Genomic DNA, 19,024 nt, shown 5'->3' on the forward strand with positions numbered 1-19,024 from the left:
GGTTTTCTTAATTTAGGTTTTTTTTTTAAAGGCTAATAGGTCGGACAATATGTTAAACCATGTCCGACAGATGAAACCACTACAACGAATAAAAAACTATTAGAAATCCCAACCTCCGATTTGGGTTTTGTGATTTGCTTGTAAGTTTTGTTTTCCTGATACATGTGGATTTGTTTGGGGGTTTAGAAACCCTATACGTCGCGAGAGCACAGAACGTAATTTCGTATAATCATACTGCAATTCGGGCATAACGTTGTCACAGGGGTAACTTGGTCACTTCATGCGCTAGTAGAAGGAGCTCGGAGGCTTTTTAACTTGAGCGAATTCTTCTCTCTCATCTCAACCTTTTTTCCTGTGGCTCTGCGTCTCTCAGGTGAACCCTAGGGTTTCTAGGCTGCACACTCCTTTTCCTTTTATTTTTAATTTTTGCTATTTCTCTTTCATCTTCTATCCTTGTTTACGGTCCTGATCCGAATGAATGTAGTATCGTGTTTTTTGTTTATTATTTCCTTCAAATTTTGCAATATGCGCTTTCAGTTCACATGTAGCTAGTTTTAGATTTGATTCACCAAATTATAGCTCGCTATGATGATATGATGATGAAGGGCATGTTCTTGTGAGTCGATGCAGGCGTGAAGTAGGGTTCAGGGTTTAAAATTCATTGCGAGATGTTTAGTATACTTGGAATGCTGATTTATTTGAGGTTGACTCATCTAGGTACTTTGGTATCAACAATTGGTTTAGAACTTCCATTCCTCTTGCAAGTGCCCGTCACAGCATCGTCGTGGTTATGGAAATTATACACGGGATAACTGTTGACGCCTGATCATGATTTTTAGTAAGATTGAAGCTATTACCGTTTTTGTGCTTTTGTTTCCCTACTTAATTATGAAGAGGGGGGCTTAGATCTGTAATAGTTTTTGATGCTTTTCAAGTGCTTTAAAGGAGCTTGATTTATTCTTCCTCATTAGTTATTGAAATTTTACTTTGATATTGAGTTAGGTTTACGATAGAGCTAAGTATATATCCGTTCTTGTTTGTCTTGATGATACTGTGTTGTTTCTGATTGTTAGTTTTGTCATTATAGGTTAGAATGATTGGGAACTTGTTTATCAGCTTGTATGAGCAATGCATACATTTATTTTTTGTTTTATTTATGGTCTCCGATCATTGGTGATGCCATTGCCAGCTTGAATTCTAATAGTGAGACTGGAAAACACAGAGGATGGCAAAGAAGAAGAACACGCTGGTTTTTATGGATGTTTCTATTGATGGTGATCCTATTGAAAGAATGGTTTTTGAGGTATATTGTGTGGAGATTTGCAACTCCCTAGTCCTGGATTCTTTTTTTTTTCTTAACTACTGTTATTAATGTCTGATTTTTCTTCTCTTTGAATAAAGAGAAATATTTAGTTAATTTATGGGCTATCTTTGTTTCTGCAGCTGTTCTATGATGTTGCACCCAAGACTGCAGAAAATTTCCGTTCCCTCTGTACAGGTGAGGCATGATTTTATAAATTAATCTTCTGGATTTGTTGTTTTGCCCATAGTTACCGGGAACGCTCTACTACCCCTCGTACCCCAAATTGGGACGCACTGGATACACTAGTGACCTGGGATGCTCGGAAACGTTATTTGGGACGCCCAAATGGGTGTCCCAAAACTCTGCTATGGAAAACTTGAGAAATAGAGTGAAATCAGGTATAATTGACTCAAAATTGAAAAGAAACCCCAAAATCATAACTGATTGAATATAGATAGAGAGAGTTGAGGGATATAGAGGGAGTGAGTGGAGAAAATTTGAAAAACTGACCTTCGAAATTCATTGAAAACATTGTTTCTGATTACAGAGGCATATGGAGTGAGAATGAAGTGCACCTCACCATTTTAAACGCTTAGAGACATTAATCTAGATAACCTTTCAATATTTATTGGTGATCCGAAAAAACTTTCAAACCGTATCACGTTCCCAATTAGCGTACCAACTAATCCTCGTACCCCCCAACGTACCACAAATTAATCAAGTGGCGTACCCCGTTCCCGTACTCGTACCACCACCCGGAGTGTACCATGTTCCTAGTAACTATGGTTTTGCCTTTCAATAAGTACCTTATGCGTCAATAATGTGGTATTTTTTTCTGATATTTGATATTAGACATCGGCAAATCGAAACTTTCAACTGTTTTTTGATATATTGATTGAATTTCAATCTTAGGTGAAAAGGGAATTGGTCCTAAAACAGGACGACCATTGCATTTCAAAGGGACCTTCTTTCACCGCATCATGAGGGGTTCAATGGCAGAGGTTTGTTGTTTAGTCTTGCATTCATGTAGATGTTTTTCTCTGTAGGTTGGGTTCTTTTTTGGTTTCTGTTCTTAGAAGTTTTGTTAGCATGGCGTAGAAGTGGTCTCTCTTTTAGTCGGCTACCCTTGTTTGGTGTAGGATACAGGGCTGTTGGTCACAAATGCTTTTCTTGTGATTTAGTTTTAAGGTTTTACTTACTAAGTTGTCCAATCAATTTAAAATTTGCTAATCTTTGCCATGTGTAACAGTCTTGTAAATGATGCCTTTCTTGGTATTTGTGTATTTATGGCTTATGCTTTATCTTGCAGGGTGGCGATTTATTGAGACAAGATGGTATGTATTATTTTTTTGCTCTTTTTTTTTTTTTTTGAATTTTATAACTCCACTCTTACTTTTGAAGGCACTAGTTGTGGCAAGAGCCAAGTCATGACTCCAATTTAGGGTGGGAAATATCTGAATATATTATTATACGTCTTCTCCTAATGCATTTGCATTTTATTAGCACTCTAGACAATGTAATCTATACCTACTTGAAGATAATTTATATGAGAGATGAGATTTTGAAATATGTTCATCGACGTATGGCTCAGGAAACCTCCTTTTTTTTTATCCTTGTGCCTTGTGAATTGTTATTTTTTTTGGACCTTGCGCAGTTGTACTACTGATATTTGCTCTATTGTACTCTCTTTGTAAACTAGAGGTCGTAATTCTTTTGATTGGGTACCCTATTGGAGTCTTTATATAAATTTAAAAGGTGAAAACATAACTACTTCTGTGCAGGTTGGGGAACAAGTATAGTTTATCAGTACCATCACATAAGATGCAGTAAAAATGATTCTATCTCTTGACACCCATTGAATATGACCTCAATGTTGGTAATTATGTGATTTTGCAGTAATTGTTGTCATCAAAGCTTTAATCTTAATATTTTGGGGTCAGCTAAGTGGATTTATCATGAAAATATTATGGGTTCGTTCATCTTGATTTGCTCTCACACCTCGATCTAAATTTATCCTCTCAACTTATCTTATAGTATCATACTTTGGTACTTCAATTCCTTCCTCTTCTTTTTAAGCACCTCCTACCTTAAGTTTTGAATATTTTTGCATTGGAGCTCTAGCATTTTATGTTGTGCATGCCTAAAGCCAACTTGGATGAACCTCCCATCTTATGGGCAAGCGCTTTTGGAGAGGGAGTAATTTAACCTTGCACCTAACACAAGCTTACGAGGGGTAGGCGGTAGGCCACGATCAGCGCGACAAGGGCTCCTTATCTCTTGGCGGAGCTACATCTACCTTAGATTGAGTTTTTTTTTTTATTATTTTTAATCCAATCATAGTCTTGCTAAATATAATGATTATGCTATGTGCCATCGATGTTATATTAATTCTTTTAAGTCATTTTAAAATGGACTAATTGAATTTCATTATAAATTATAAAGATTGAGTTTGTTTTAGCGATATTTTAGCAACCTGAGAGTTGCATTGCTTTAATTACCATTAATAGAACTACCAAGAACAATTTTGATTGCTGGTTCTTTTACTTTATGATCAATTAGAATTAAAATTTCCTTTTGTAGGTGCTGGTGGAGAAAGCATATATGGGGGAAACTTTCCAGGTGAAGATATTTGTTCTGTTCTTAATGAACTGGCAATAGGGTTTATTTTGTTACTGTTTTCCTCAGATACTTTTCATGTAAATCTTAATAAATGACTATTGGATTTTTCAATTCGTGGTTTGCTTAATGGGTAACATTGTTATTTGATTGCATTATTCTCATTAAGTATATGTTTGTCCTTATGGTTACTTTCCATCTAGAGGTGATGAATGAAAATTTGAGAAAATGTATGGCAGGGTTTCTTACTTGTCCTTCATGTTAGAATAATGTGTCAGAAATTGCTTAGCTTTTGTTTGCTTTTCTCTTTGCCATCTTGATGGGGTACATCTGTGTAACTTCCTCTTTTCGATGAAAAGTTTCTCTTTGGATTTAGTTATAATGGTTTCTTAGTAAGAAATATTTGCCTCAATGGCCTTTTTGTGCTAATGAACTGTCGGGATACAGGTTGGAAGTTTGCTGATGAAAAAGTGGAAATTTCTATCATTAGTTTGTAGAATATGTTTATTAAACTGCATCTTTATTTCTAGCTGTCTGTAATAGCCCATACTGATTTATTCTGCTATTAAAATATTGCAAATTGATATTTCTGTGCTTAAATTGGTGGAGAAATTTTCTTTGATTCCCCCTCCCTCCATTTCTTGTATTACTTGACCTGTGAAGGCATTTAAACTACATCTTCCAAGTTTTTGTGTGGCACAGTAACTTTTTAGTGAATGTAATTAATTCTTCCCATCAATACTTATCATAGTTCACCTGTTGCTTTTAACTACGTATAAATATGTTAATGGTGATGTTTCAGACGAGTCGCCCCAGCTAAAGCATGAGGGACCAGGTCTACTTTCTATGTCAATTTCTGATCGTGATAATTCTGGTTCTATTTTCATCATCACTTTTAAGGCCAGTCAACATCTTGACAGGTTTGTTTAGTTACTCTTATGTTATTGTTTTTGTGAAAAACAACTCTCATTTTGTATTACTGCCTTGTATTCATTTTTGATTGTTGTGTCGTACAACTATTCTATATGGCGGGGTCCTTTTGACAGGAAGCATATAGTTTTTGGTAAGCTTGTGAAAGGAGATGAAGTACTGAAAAAAATTGAAGATGCCGGTGACGAAGAAGGAAGGCCAGCTGTAACAGTGAAAGTGATCAAGTGTGGTGAATTTGATGAGGGTAAGGATCCTCAACTATCGGGGTGCAGTACTTACTTTTCTTCGACTTTGAGTGCTTAAATTGGTATAAGTGCTTTTTGACCATTTATTTTGACCTTTATCATTTATAATGAGTAACAATCTGTTTCTTTCTATATGTTATTTTTGTATCATTGTATCCATTTGGTATCTGATTATTTGTGTGCAGACGTGACAAAAGTAAGCAAACTGAAGGCAGGAACAAATGCTTCCCGTGAGGCCAATAGTCATGAAATACGGAAGAGGGGAAAACACAAGAAATCTTCTAGAGACAGAAGGAAGAAGAGGAGAAGATACTACTCATCTGATACGGAGAGTTCCTCCGATTCTGAGACCGAGTCATCTGAATCTGATAGTGATTCTGATTCATCTTTATTGTCATCCACTGATGACACCTCTTCAAGTGATGACAGGCGCAAAAAGAGGAAGAGGTCTTCTAAAAGAGACAAATATAGGCGACTAAAAAGAAGAGATAGGAAACGTGATAAGAAGCGAAAGCGGCGTGATAAGAGGTCTAAGCACCGATCAAGAAGGTTGGTTTGATACAATTAGTTGTCCTTTTCGCTTTTGGGAGATTAAAGTTGTACATGTTTTGTCCTTTTCTGTTGAGGTGAGGGTATTGTGATTTGGTTGAAGATGGATTTTTTGTGTTGAACCACGATAAGTGGGTTAAGTGCGTTATGTTGCATGTTTGGCATGTATCTGTAAACATGGTCTTTATTCTCTACTGTATTTCAATGTGATTGGTCGTTTTTAACAAACATTACGTTAGTCTGATCAGTTCCCTAGGTTAAAAATCCATAATCTGGATTGTTGATGGAGTATTTGGTGTAGTAGATGCCATTTTGCATAATACTTTCGGAGCCACTACAATTCAGTATTTTTTTTTTCCCTGTTGTGGTCTGTAACTCTCTGTGATCTGATATCTCATTACACTGAAACTTGTGTTTTCTGTTAGGGCCTCGGATTCTGAGAGTGAGAGCAAAAGTGGAAGTAGCTCTGATGATGGTATTGATGCTCAAGGGGAGGATAAAAAATGTAAAGATCTTTCACAGAAAACTGGTATGTCATGTGGTCTTGGTTTTTGGCATTTCTTAGCTTATCCCTATTGTTCCTTGTAACTTGGGTCCTAGAAGCTGGTTTATATGTTGCTATTGATTTGTTTGATTTTGCATGTCATTATCAATAGTAGTTGATAATTGTCAACTTGTGCTTGATATCAATTGTTTTTAAGATACCGATACTATGTATAGGGTATTTGGTTCTATATCTTAATTCTCTCAAAGCAGGACACTGTTGGGTCCAAATGTGTGGCTTTATTGCCACGGTATTAAATTTGTTTCAACTTTTTTCGTAGCATTTTGTCTTTTATGTACATAGAAGATTCAGCCTTGTACTTCAGGAGTTGTTTCTGCTCTGTATTTTTGTGTAACTTTTTTTTTGCACTTTTGTGTTGGTATACTGTTTTTCAGCTGCTGTTCAATCTCTTGTGACAGGAGAAGAAGAAACTATTTCCACACGACGTAAATTGAGAGCAGAAGCAGGTATTATTGAAAAGGAAAGCAGTCGGTCCCCCAAAGAAAATGGTGAACGACATAGCAATGGCATTGAAGCAGATGCTAAGTCTAATGGGAGTGCTGATAGAGAGCCTGATGTGGTCGATGATCACCCAGGCAAATCTAGGTTACTCTTCATTCTTGTCACGCCTCAGTTATTCTTTATGCTTACCGATTCTTCCAGATCTGGTATTTTATTAAAAGTTGATGAGCAGGAGCCGCAGCATGAGTCCGAAGAGGACCATGAGTAAGAGTATTAGTCCCAGGAGGAGTATGAGCAGGAGCCCAACTGCTAGTCCTAAGAGGAGCATGAGCAGGAGCCCAAGTGTCGGTAGAAGCCCTCCTCCGGTCACGCGGAGGAGTCTCAGCAGAAGTCCTGCCAGAAAAGTTAGCAGTCGAAGTCCATCTATAAGCAGAAGCCCAGTGAGGGGCAGAAAGGGTCGTAGCATCAGCAGGAGCCCAGTGAGGGTTCAGTCTCGAAGAAGCAGTAGCAGGAGCCCCATGAAATCCCTGTCTCGGAGAAGCCTTACTAGAAGTCCAGCCAGAACATCTTCTTTGAGATACTTTAGCAGAAGCCCGGTGAGATCTTCTCGAAGAAGCATAAGCAGGAGTTCAGGTCGGGCTCCTTCTAGGAGAAGTATTAGCAGAAGTCCAATTAAGCCCCCAAGCAGGAATACCCGTCGCAGCTATTCACGGAGCCCTTCACCTGTACCTAGAGCCAGGTCACCTCCTGCTCGAGGAAGAAGTTTGTCTAGAAGTGTTTCTCCGGATGGGTCCTCCAAGCGAATTAGAAGAGGGCGAGGTTTTAGTCAGCGTTACTCTTTTGCTCGGAAATACCGAACCCCCTCTCCAGATCGTTCTCCTGTTAGATCTTATCGCTACAGTGGCAGAGTTGACCGTGACAGGTAGGACACTTATTTGTGGGATCACTTGGAACTTTGTTTTCTTACAGAGAACTAAATTGAGAGTTCATCTTCGTGTTTCCAGATATTCGAGTTACAGAAGGTATTCTCCAAGGCGTTATAGAAGTCCACCAAGAGGAAGAACTCCTCCAAGGTCTGTTCTTAATTTTCTTAGTGTTTCTTTGATGTCTTCCATGCTCGTCTTTTTTCTTTTTTTTTTGGTTTTGTGAAAGTTCGATGTTGAGTATTCGGATGTAGCGTACCAGGGGAAAGAAAGGTCTTAGCACCGAATTGGTAAAATAAGAACATGTTCTTGCACCATTTTCTTTCATCTTTCCCCTCTTTCTTCCAGGTTCGTTTTCAAAATCCCGGGTTTTGTTTATTTGGGTATTCTAAATCTCCTGGAAGGTGTATCGAGGAACCCTCGTATCAAAACATATTTTCTTTTCGTGGAAAATTATTCCTATGGGACGTTCCCACAGGTACAGGAGCAGGAGGAGCAGGACAAGGAGCCCATCCGTATCACGCAGGAGAAGCAGGACTAGGAGCCCCTCTGTATCACGCAGTCCACCCTATCGCAGCCGTCGTTTTAGTCGTAGTCCCATTCAAAGTCGATCCCCAGTTGAAGTATCTAGATCCCGTGCATCACCGCAGGCCGAGAGGCGGCGGTCACCTTTGAGGCGCAGGAGTCCAACAGAATCTCACTCATCATTGGAGTCCCATTCTCCTAGGCGCCCAAGCAAAGATGTGTCAAGATCATCTTCTGGAAGCCCTGGAAATAAGAAGGGTCTGGTATCATATGATGATGGTTCTCCCGACTCCGGTCAAAGGTAAAACGAGTGAAAATCGGGGCAGCAATATGCATTTGGTTTGAATGAGCACAAGTTTCTCTGCATACTGTCTCCATCTGGACTTCAATTATCTCCTCCTCGTCAGAGTCTATCTATTATCAGTTGTTAAATGTCTATTTTTGTAGTTTGTTTTAGATTGATCCGTGGTCTGTTGTTAAGGCTTTATTTTCAATAATGGATTAAACGGTCATGCGAGGTTAGTATGTCTCTACTTTATTGTACTGCAGTGATTTGACTGGTTATTCCCGACTTTTAATTCGGTGCCTTCCTGGAATAATCATGGGAGAGTTTTTACCACAAGCTGCTACTCCCATCGATGGGATGCCCCTGCTTAATATGGATAGGATCTACTCTTAATGGCTTTTCAATTTGAGAAATTTGAGTTTTTATTAAGCTTGCTGGCTTTTTTCTTTATGGCTTTTTCGAGTACTAGTTCTTTTGCATGAAATGATGATTTTCTTCATTGGTGATCGATTTATGGGGTAGAATTGAATTTTGTTCTCTTCTATGTATTTTGGACTCTGCATATGTCTTCCAAAAGTCACAAGCCTTGTCTAATGTTGGAAATAGAATTTAACAGGAATAGTATCTGTACACACTCAAATAAATTCTTACTGTAAAGTCTCCTCTTGGCTTTAGCATCAGTTGAAGGTGCTGTTAGTTCCATTACTTTCAAGTATGTCATAATTAACATCTAATGCTTATCTAAGCATCACTTTCTCATTCAAAATCATTACGCCAATGATCTCCCAAATACTAAAATTATCATTAATATGATTACATAATTACAGAACCAAAATCACTAATTGCATATTAATACCACATAAGTTGCGCTTCAACATTGTCCACTGCTTAATTAGAATCGGCATCGTGGAGAACCTGTGGAATCCATTAATTATCCAAAAAATCCCAGTAATTATTTTGGGAGTAGGAAGTGTAATCTCTCCACTTTTGAACCATTTGAGAGGGATGGGCATTGAATACAAACACACATACATGATGCACTTAACATTTAACACTCTACATTAACCATTCATTGTGGGTCAAATAAATGGGGGTTGCATTTTGGGATCTCAGTATTATTCTATATATATTATATCATATGGCAGGAAAAAAAAAAGGCATCAGCATAATTGAATAAAGTCCTCTCTTTTTTAAAGAAAATATTTTTTAATTTCTTTAATGACGATGAAATCTGATTGTCTAAAGGCAATATCGCTTTTTAAACTTTTGAAGACAGGAGATTTGTCTATACTATCGTTCTTTTTCTTTTCCTAGTCGTGTGGGGGCATGGTTTGGCTTTGAAAGGTATCCCCAATTTCCATTTCACACAATGTGAGTAATGCGAACTCAAGCTAATCAATTATTTCAGAAATGGTCATTTTGGTTGGAGATAATTGTTATAATTGTAGAAATTGAGACACTTGAGTTCTGATTCTAGATTCAAGGCTCGTGTGACTTTATCATTCAAAAGACACTTCAATTGTTTGAGATAAATTCCCCATTAATAAATCATATTGTTGACTTACACACCAAACCGATGTGAAACTTTAACAAGTCTCAACAATGATTTGTTTGCAATCCAATCACTAAAACAAATTCAACCCTAGTTACCTTACAATAATGTTTCAAGGGCACTTGCGTCACATAAAATTTAGAGTGACCTATTTTCGGTTTTGAACAAAGGGTGGTGTTTCTACTTTCTACTGTACTTGGGGTTTCTGTGTCTAAACTCTAAAGTATGAACAAAGAAAAATAAGAGGGAGACGAGGAGAAAGAAAGTTGTGGGAAATCAAAGAAAGGCAATCTAGAGTGGAAAGAGAAAAAGGCCCATATGCTTTTGAGTCTTCTTCCACAATCCATATCAGGTTCGGTGGTCTGTAGCCAATGCCATATATAAAAGCTTAAATGCAGCTCTCTTTATCACCGTCTATTCAATGTCATTTACATTTCACTAGATCTTTTTTCATGCCTGTAAGTTCAATACCGCATTAAGCTAGTGCTTGGCATTTCAACTTCCAGTTTTGTAGTTAGTGGGTGTCTATCATTATCAGCCATTAAAACAAATTTTGGAATATTTGGGAAATTTTGGAATCAAAATGTGGTTTTTTTTTTGTTGTATATGTGAGTATGTGACAGTATTCTACAGGTTGCCATAGTTGAAGTGCTTTACTTTAGCTCCACCGTCCCAAGCATAGATTCTCTTTGTGTACATCGCAGCCTAAAGGGTTTGGTGAGCTTATTTTTCTGTGTTTTGGTCTGTTTTTAAGTGTTGTAATAAAGACTAAATGCTTTTCAGGGCACTTTCTCAATCTCTCGGTTTCTCCTTTTTTGATGCCTTATCTTTTCTTATAGTCCTTTACCATTTATAAGGTTTTAGGTAGTGTTTAACTGGCGTAAGCAAGGGTAGATGATGTTGATTGATGGGGTCATATTCCCCTTCGACTTCCTAGGTAAAAGAAAAGTAAACAATTCCGTCTCCCACTAGTCAGGGACAGATGGGACGGGATATACGCGAACCTTACTCCACATAATATATGGGGAGGCTATTTTCAGGAATTGAACTTGTACCTAGGTTGCACCCTTCCTCTTTTGCCTTTGTAAATGGGTATAAATAGAGTCACTTCTGATTTTCATCATTGTAGGAACTCATCTTTCTAACACTTGCATCAAGTGTTTGCACCGGGTGGTTATTTAGGCAAATATAATGAGCCATAGCAGAACCACTGCAGGCTCTGGTTTGTCTTCTTCTCCCTCCATAATGACTGTCTCCCTTAGCTTTTCATATTCGTGTATACAGTTTATAATATAATTTGTTTGCATCCTGAAATGGCTTATTGAAATATTTCAGGAAGTAGAACTGCTAGAAGCACATTTGAGTTCGGAAGAACACATGTCGTTAGGCCCAAAGGAAAGCACCAAGCCACTATAGTTTGGCTACATGGCTTGGGAGATAAGGGTTCAAGGTAAGCTAGCTATCGATTATTTCTTTTCCATTTTAAACTGCATTAGCATTTATTGTGGTTTTAGATGATTGCTCCAGTTGTTATTTTGCTTCAACATTCTTTTTGGAAAACTCTTGATTTTCGTAAGTCGGTTGATTGGATTTGTGCATCACAGTTTCTTGGCATGTGCGTGGATTTAAGGTATGCAAATTTAAGAAGTTGAGTCGTAGCTAATTACCATCGTCCATGTAGTTCTCCAGTTTTTTTAATAAGACATATTTGGTGAAATTCTATTCCTCTCTCTTTATGTCGAGAATATGCTCGCCGAATACACCAACTACGCCTAACATGCTCAAAATCAGAAGGTCAGCTTGCTTTGCTCAGAAAGAAACAAAATGGAGGGACTTGCAGAATGCCAATCCCTTGTCCTCTTTTGGTGGAAAAGTTTGGAGATTGATTTTTGTGAACTCTGTGTCTCTTTGTGGAATATTCTTGTTATCGTTGATTTGATTGGACAAAGAAAAATGTATAAGACATGATTAGTTTTTGTTCTCAAAGTCTCAGACTCAATATCTCTGTATGCCTAAAGATAGAATTGGGGACCTTTTTTTACTAACTTAATCTTTCTTCATTTTGGCAAAAAAAGAAAAAGCAAAGATCTATGTTATTACTAATGTATTCACTTTTTCGAAGCTGAGATCTCGTGACATCTCAATTGTTATATTGGATGATTTACAACATATAATGTGGTCCCAAATTTAGAAGGTTCAAGTGGGTGTTTAACAACAATGTCGTAACACCTTCGACTTTCCTAAAGTATTTCAGCGACTAAGATGGATTCCATTTTCTTTTTGTAGCTGGTCCCAGCTTTTGGATACCCTCCCTCTTCCAAATGTGAGTATAGTGGTTTATACGCGGTAGGTTATATATGTGTGCACCTTCAATACATATCATTGGGTTTCCCTGATTCTAGATTATTGAAGAACATATTGCCACTTATACATAACTTTATGGGGGTAAGTTTGCTGATTCTTGATTTTTCAGATTAAGTGGATTTGCCCAACTGCGCCTACTAGACCGGTCGTATTATTTGGTGGTTTTCCCTGCACTGCTTGTAAGATGTTATCACTTTGAAGTTTAAACAACTGCTTAAGTGACTTCAGGCTCAAAAATCAAAATTGTAATTGAACATAGTTTTCTTCAAGTCTGGAGTCACATATCCTACCTTTGAGAATTTATATTGTTATTTATATTTTGTATATTGACACTAATCATATTAGCTTATGTAATATAATTTATTAATTTCAGGGTTTGATGTGGGAGATATTTCAGAAGATGCTCCTGATGATATGGAGGGTTTGGATGCTACGGCTGCACATGTTGCGAATCTATTGTCAGCAGAGCCTGATGACAGTAAGTTTATCTCTTGGTAGCTTCCAGAGTTTACGAGCCTCTTGTATAGAACCTTTTAGAACCATGCTACAAACTACTCCATTTTGCTTACTCCTTTGTATAATGGAGTAATCATGCTTGCGCAGTCAAACTGGGTGTTGGTGGCTTCAGTATGGGAGCTGCAACTGCCCTCTACTCTGCCACTTGTCGCGTTTTAGGACAATATGGTAATGGGAACCTGTATCCAATTAACCTAAGTGCAATTGTTGGTTTAAGCGGATGGCTACCATGTTCAAGGTTTGGCTTCTGATTTACAGAGTCACTCACAGATATGCTTTTCAGTCGATCAATTCTTTTCGGTCGATCAATTTATTCATCTAAGAAACTGTTGTTTTGCAGGACGTTGAGGATCAGGATGGAAGGATCACACGATGCTGCACGGAGAGCAGCATCCTTGCCAATCTTGGTTTGCCATGGCTTAGGTACTCTTAGATCATTATAAAAAGCTTATGTTAATTCTTTAACAGTAGCATCTAGGACAATATGGTAATGTTAAGCTCATGCAGATGTTAATTTTCCTTATCTGTTTTTTCCTCTCAAAAGCTACACTTTCACCTAATCTTATGGAGTTCATGTTGTTTCTGATCACTCCCATGTCTTTTTTGGTCTCGCCCTTTATTTTTAGCGTCTCCAACTACTCTATGCACCACCGGTGATGTTTTGGGAAGATTGAAAACTTGGAATATACTTTTATGCAATGTATGATCCTTCTCTGTTTGGATACGTTCCCAAGGACTTCCAATAAGTGTTGAACAGAAGTGCTCAGTTAAATGGAAACATGGAAAAGCATTCTATAAGCTGACAATATCCTTGAGCATGAACAGAGAGGCTGACAGTCAAATACTGTAACCCGGAATGGGATCATGCTAGTGTTTTAACCTTCTATCATTCTATGAAGCAAGAGCTTTGTTGTACTACCTAGTAATAGCAAAGAAGTGGATTTGTGTTTGTTCCTGATGCCATTTAATCCTGCTACAGCTGATGATGTGATCGCATATAAACATGGACATAAATCAGCGGAGGCCTTAACTTCAGCTGGATTTCGGAATCTTACATTTAGAACCTATAATGGGTATATATTCTTGCTTGCTTCATTCATCAAAGAGCATTGTCTTCTGGTTCTTCCATGTGCAATCTCAAACTGTTTTTTTGTATCCACGATGCAGGCTGGGTCACTATACAGGACCTGAAGAGATGGATGAAGTTTGTAATTGGCTAACTGCATGGTTAGGGCTTGAAGGGTCACGATCGCACTAGTGAAAAGTAAGTGAAGAAAGATGGAGTACTTACAACTTTTGTAGGTGATTTGAGGAGGTGGCACCTCTGAATATATGCATAGTCTGGGGTATATGGTATAGCTCATGGTTTGGAGTTATTATTTACTAAATTACCTTTAGGGTATGGAATAATCTTCTGTTTGGTTTCTGGCAAACAGGGGTTTGTGATTAGTTTTTGTAATCTGTCTTTCCGGTTGAGATGTGAAGTTGGATGGCACTTGTGCCTAGTCCAGGGAAAATTTTGTTTGCTTATATGTAACTCAAAATAAGTTATGTGTTTTAAGTTTTGCCACTGATAATGTAATCTGGGAGGGATAATAAGAGCTGGATATGGATGAGTTCATTACTTCATTACTCATCACCATCTTACTAGTATTTGAAGAAACATGCCAACCACAAATCCTCAAAGTCCATCTCTACAACCCTGGCCATGCAATAGAAGTCACAGTAGTGGTCATTGCATACATCTATTTACGATCTCAAAAAATTGTGTAGATCCCACATTGATAAGCAAATTATAAATTTATGATTAAAATTGTTGGAAAATTGCAGTGACTTCTATTGCATGGAGTGAAGCCTAACCCTAGACATCACTACTCTCTGCATTTTTGCGTCTTTCTTCTTCTAGTCTTTCATGAATGACAAGAAGAAAATGCGTCTACATGTGTTTTCTGTTTTTTTTTTCCATTTTTAAATAGAGGAAATTGAGATACGCAGGCTAATCACGGGATTTTAAAAGCCAAGCGGGAACATTTTAACATATAAATCACAGTAATCACTAGCCTTTTTCGAATTTGGGCCAACCCATCAAAATCGCAAAAGCTAAAATCGTTTTAGTGTTGCTTCAGTTGGACCTAAGCCTGCTTTTATGGGCCGAGCTAGGAAATCTTTCGGACCCAAAGATGGGCCTAATATTCTCGCCCAAACTGCTTCATATGGGCCTTCTTTCCTTGTATACATTATCGTTGGGCGCCCAGGCCCCAGCCCCAGCCCCCAGGTATAAAGGCAAAAGTGTTTCATATGGGCTTAAAGAAAATGACCTGAAAAGCTGGGCCCAAAATCTAATTGGACTAGGATGACTTTCATATTTACTTACCATGGACCTGGCTGTTTACTCGGCCCATGTGGTCCTATTTGTAAGTTAATACAAATAATTAGTAAATAAATAACCTGAAAACATTCCACGGTGCCTTCAAATAGAGGCCTCTTGCATAAAGGACAAGCATGTCTAGGTTAAAAATTGTAAGAAAATACTATTATTATAAAATTAGAATGTGTTATTTACACTATAATTGGCAAAATCATATATACTTTTGCCGAATCACATTGATCATATATATAGTGTATCATATGTGTATGAAGTGATGAGATTAATTGCACTATCGGTTTCAAAGATGTATGAAGATAGGGTTTTTGGGTTAGCTAGACATACATGGGAACTATCGATAGAGCACAATATATAAAAAAGACTTTGGAGTATGAAAAAGGTCCAAAAAAAAATAACACAAAAAAAGATAAAACTTTATGGTTAATATTCGGCGTCATACTACACCACCTCACGTGCATGCAACATGATTAAACGAGCACGTATTATGAGGGCATGCATGTGTACATTTGTGGCTTGAACAATAATGAATATATATATATATAAGTATGTGTGAATATTTAAAGATTAAGAATGTTTTGGTAAGTACGTAGAGGAATCCTTGTAATTGGGGAGATTGAAAAGGAAAAGTAGAAATACGTTGGAGTAATTTACTTTGGGGGGTGTTGGTCATTGTCGTGCATGGATGCATTTCCCAAAGAGAGAATCGAATCAATTCACTATTATTACACTTTCTTTTGTGCTTTTTCACAGTTTGTGTACAGCCTTCTCTTTACCACTCCCCGAGAAAAAAAAATAATCCCATATTCTCATATAATTTTTTGTTCAAATTTCGATTCTAAGTGTAAGAGATCGATGATATGTGTATGAGAAGGAAAAAGGAAATGAAACACTAGTGGAAATTAAAGCCATTAATTGCAGTATAAGCTGATGAGTCACAGAAGAAAAGGAAAAGAAAAGATGGTCAAAATTTGAATCCTCGAAAACCAAAAACTTCTCTCCATCATCTCTCTTTATCGAAACTCTATCTCACATTCCTTTTACTTTGATTTTTGAAAACTTAATTACCTCTTAAATACATACAACTTGTCCTAAAATTAAAGAAACAAACAAGTGCTAGCTAGCTAGCTCGTCTCAATCAAGACAAGAAAAATTAATGGTCGACGTTCCTTGAACTAAGAGACATGCATGCATGCATGCATTTTTATTACTTTATCTTCGGCTATATATGCAATACTAGCTCCATATTTATCCCTAGCTAGCTAGATTGCTACATTAATTTCTCTCACAGTCAAAATTGATTTGATGTTTTCCCAGTTCAAATTTCTGGCGTAATTGGGGTCGATCGATCATTTAAACAAGAAGAAAAGCAAAGCAACAAAGCAAAGAGAAAAAGAAATTCTGGGTTGTCTTTGAATTTGAACCCTTTTGACTTATATTCTCGAATATGTTCCTGAGTATGATCGAATTACAATAAATATACTAGAATATTCACAAAATTTGAAAAGCAGCCACCATTTTTTCGCACACAGTTAATGCTGTTGAAAGAAAGCATTCATGAACCCCATTGTTGGTTATTCTAAGATAAGGACGAGTGGGAGGTGGGGACGTACTAGATATTCTGTCTAAGGTTTGCAAATTTATTTGGAATATGCATTTTGTCTTGCAAGATATAGTGAATTTAATTTGTTTCTTCTTAATTATCCAGTCCAGCTTACTTTCCAAGAAATAACTTTGATTGGACAAAAAAAAACTACTCTCATGGACCTCAACAACACAGCGATGAGGTCATAGCGTTCTGGTCCATCATCGCAATTTATATATAGAGAATCTCTATATAGGCGCTTGGTATTATACGTTTACGTAGTTTATAAGTTAAATGCATGCCTTGTGAGATTTGGAAGTTTCATAATTCATTTAAAATTATAGAATCTATAATTTGAATCCAATGGTTTAAGAGGTGTGTCATATCATATCACCTTTTTGTTTTTTCATTTTAAAAACCTATATGATTTTTTTCTCCACCTTTAGATGTGAATTGTACACTATAAAGAATTGTGGAGCACTCAAATCCTGCTTTGTGTGGGGACAATCAAGTACGTAGTAAGCTACCTTTGACTCGATTTATCAAAGTTGAGCACAAATATATAATAAGCATAGTATCAGAGGGAAGACTCGACAATCAATAATTTGGACTAATTATATAATTAACTCGTTAAATTAGGTGGGGGTTTTTTTCTTTTAATTCTCACTTACTTTAATTTGGAATGGAATGGGTCTAGCTAGAAGACTATAATATTTTCTTGAACTCCTTTTTTCTAATTATAGTATTTTTTTTATTCCATTGTTCAAGGAAGTAGCTAGAGCCAAAGAGAAAAATATGAAAAAAGAAAACATAGCTTTAGCCAAGAACTAAGAAGCCATGTCTCAAATCTAGCTCCTCGATTATCGAGGTCCAATGTGCAACTATATAAACCACCCTAAATTAAACCTCCCATCACCAAAATCACAGCTCTGGCCTCTTCCTCAACCCAATCTCTTGCTCTTATCTCTTCGATCATCATTAATATAACTTGCTTCGCTACAAAACGGACGTGCAATTATTCTCCTCTCTCCCCATCTCTGTGTGTGTTTAGTTGCCTATAAAAGCAATATATATATATATATATATGTTTAATTCTGACAGTATTTAATTAGGGTTTCTCATACTGCATGCAGAGAGAGTAGATATATAAACATTAAGATGAGCAGTAGACCAGGAGATTGGAACTGTAGGTCATGCCAACACCTCAATTTCCAGCGGAGGGACTCGTGCCAACGGTGCGGGGAGCCAAGGCCTTCTGCCGGTGGCGGCGGAGACTACTTTGGTGGAAGAGGCATGATGAGCTCATCCTCTTTTGGGTTCAACACAGGCCCTGACGTGAGGCCCGGTGACTGGTACTGCGCCCTAGCCAAATGCGGTGCCCACAACTTCGCTAGCCGTTCTAGCTGCTTCAAGTGTGGCGCTTCAAAGGACTTCTCCTCCTCTGATGGTGATTATGAAAGCGATTTAACTTCTCGTATGAGGGCGTTTGGGTTCAGTGGTGGTAGTGGTAGTGGTGGCGGCGGCGGCAGCTCTGGTCGCTCTGGATGGAAATCTGGAGACTGGATTTGCACCAGGTCAAGATTAATTATCACCTTAATTAATTAATTATACTACTTACAATTTGTTCATGTCCATTAATTTTGTTTATATATATATGTATACGTAATGTAGGTCTGGCTGCAATGAGCACAATTTTGCTAGCAGGATGGAGTGTTTCAGGTGCAATGCTCCCAGAGAGTCTGGCAGCAAGTCTTCATATTAAATTATATCACATTCTCCAGTTTTGGTGTAAGATTTCAAATAACACACACATATAGATACTCTTGATATTATATATTCCTCTCTTTATTTTTTCATAAAGTGTTGTATATTCATCATATACAGGTATCAATGAATCATAATTAAATTTGATTCATCTAATTTCTAGGTACTGCGGCGCATGATTCCGATGGATTGATGAGGAGAATGGAGGATAAGATTAATTATACAAGATGTTCTACAATATTCTAAAGAGTGTTTTTTTTTTTTTTTTTTGGCCCTAGTTGATCTATAATTTTGTTCTCTTTAGATGAATTTGTTTGAGGATTTGAATGAGATCATCACCAATTTAGCATTCTGTGAGCTTAATTAATTTAGTTATGTGCCGTCATGTATTACTAGCTAGTTTTATATATATGTGATCTGTTTTTTTACAACCATTTCTAGTTTAAATACTACTCTTAAGTGTGCTTAAGATCTCTA

At 37.3% G+C, this 19,024-nt stretch overlaps 3 protein-coding genes across 12 annotated transcripts; all 3 read left to right on the forward strand.

The window, feature by feature from the left end:
- The first annotated feature begins 332 nt into the window (after positions 1-332).
- On the forward strand, positions 333-8,812 carry LOC120005456 (peptidyl-prolyl cis-trans isomerase CYP95-like). 4 transcript variants are annotated; one of them, XM_038855089.1, is made up of 14 exons: positions 333-373; positions 1,190-1,303; positions 1,444-1,498; positions 2,216-2,304; positions 2,613-2,637; positions 3,884-3,922; positions 4,722-4,839; positions 4,966-5,093; positions 5,280-5,643; positions 6,069-6,172; positions 6,583-6,793; positions 6,882-7,571; positions 7,654-7,722; positions 8,051-8,812. In XM_038855089.1, exons 2-14 carry the CDS (start codon positions 1,226-1,228, stop codon positions 8,400-8,402), a joined length of 2,322 nt encoding a protein of 773 aa, XP_038711017.1. In that variant the 5' UTR covers positions 333-373; positions 1,190-1,225; the 3' UTR covers positions 8,403-8,812. The 4 variants fall into 4 exon arrangements, with proteins under 4 accessions (XP_038711017.1, XP_038711018.1, XP_038711019.1 ...); XM_038855090.1 differs by lacking the exon at positions 333-373 and adding an exon at positions 796-838; XM_038855091.1 differs by lacking the exon at positions 333-373 and having other exon boundaries at positions 1,226-1,303; positions 8,057-8,812.
- A 1,321-nt stretch (positions 8,813-10,133) lies between these two features.
- On the forward strand, positions 10,134-14,444 carry LOC120004919 (acyl-protein thioesterase 2-like). Of its 5 annotated transcripts, none has more exons than XM_038854266.1 (11): positions 10,135-10,287; positions 10,569-10,652; positions 11,065-11,157; positions 11,271-11,385; positions 12,222-12,258; positions 12,409-12,478; positions 12,673-12,777; positions 12,903-13,053; positions 13,156-13,238; positions 13,795-13,888; positions 13,983-14,444. In XM_038854266.1, the coding sequence occupies exons 3-11, from the start codon at positions 11,127-11,129 to the stop codon at positions 14,071-14,073; spliced, it is 777 nt and encodes a 258-aa protein (XP_038710194.1). In that variant the 5' UTR covers positions 10,135-10,287; positions 10,569-10,652; positions 11,065-11,126; the 3' UTR covers positions 14,074-14,444. The 5 variants fall into 5 exon arrangements, with proteins under 5 accessions (XP_038710196.1, XP_038710194.1, XP_038710193.1 ...); XM_038854265.1 differs by lacking the exon at positions 10,135-10,287 and adding an exon at positions 10,337-10,393; XM_038854268.1 differs by lacking the exon at positions 10,569-10,652 and having other exon boundaries at positions 10,134-10,287.
- A 3,226-nt stretch (positions 14,445-17,670) lies between these two features.
- Positions 17,671-19,024, forward strand: LOC120006587 (zinc finger Ran-binding domain-containing protein 2-like). Of its 3 annotated transcripts, none has more exons than XM_038856665.1 (4): positions 17,671-17,788; positions 17,917-18,357; positions 18,455-18,571; positions 18,668-19,024. In XM_038856665.1, the coding sequence occupies exons 2-3, from the start codon at positions 17,942-17,944 to the stop codon at positions 18,543-18,545; spliced, it is 507 nt and encodes a 168-aa protein (XP_038712593.1). In that variant the 5' UTR covers positions 17,671-17,788; positions 17,917-17,941; the 3' UTR covers positions 18,546-18,571; positions 18,668-19,024. The 3 variants fall into 3 exon arrangements, with proteins under 3 accessions (XP_038712593.1, XP_038712592.1, XP_038712594.1); XM_038856664.1 differs by having other exon boundaries at positions 18,711-19,024; XM_038856666.1 differs by having other exon boundaries at positions 17,683-17,822; positions 18,711-19,024.

Source organism: Tripterygium wilfordii, chromosome 9 (genome assembly GCF_013401445.1).
Source record: "Tripterygium wilfordii isolate XIE 37 chromosome 9, ASM1340144v1, whole genome shotgun sequence".
NCBI lineage: Eukaryota > Viridiplantae > Streptophyta > Magnoliopsida > Celastrales > Celastraceae > Tripterygium > Tripterygium wilfordii.

Bases quoted from the DNA above. Each gene is read 5' to 3' on its own strand.
- LOC120005456 (XM_038855089.1), top strand. From the start codon at position 1,226: ATGGCAAAGAAGAAGAACACGCTGGTTTTTATGGATGTTTCTATTGAT. The intron at 2,305-2,612 runs GTTTGTTGTTTA...TTTATCTTGCAG, and splicing joins TGAGGGGTTCAATGGCAGAG to GGTGGCGATTTATTGAGACA. The intron at 4,840-4,965 runs GTTTGTTTAGTT...TCCTTTTGACAG, and splicing joins GCCAGTCAACATCTTGACAG to GAAGCATATAGTTTTTGGTA.
- LOC120004919 (XM_038854268.1), top strand. From the start codon at position 11,127: ATGAGCCATAGCAGAACCACTGCAGGCTCTG. The intron at 11,386-12,221 runs GTAAGCTAGCTA...TTCTTTTTGTAG, and splicing joins TTGGGAGATAAGGGTTCAAG to CTGGTCCCAGCTTTTGGATA. The intron at 12,778-12,902 runs GTAAGTTTATCT...ATGCTTGCGCAG, and splicing joins GTCAGCAGAGCCTGATGACA to TCAAACTGGGTGTTGGTGGC.
- LOC120006587 (XM_038856665.1), top strand. From the start codon at position 17,942: ATGAGCAGTAGACCAGGAGATTGGAACTGTAGGTCATGCCAACACCTC. The intron at 18,358-18,454 runs GTCAAGATTAAT...TACGTAATGTAG, and splicing joins GGAGACTGGATTTGCACCAG to GTCTGGCTGCAATGAGCACA.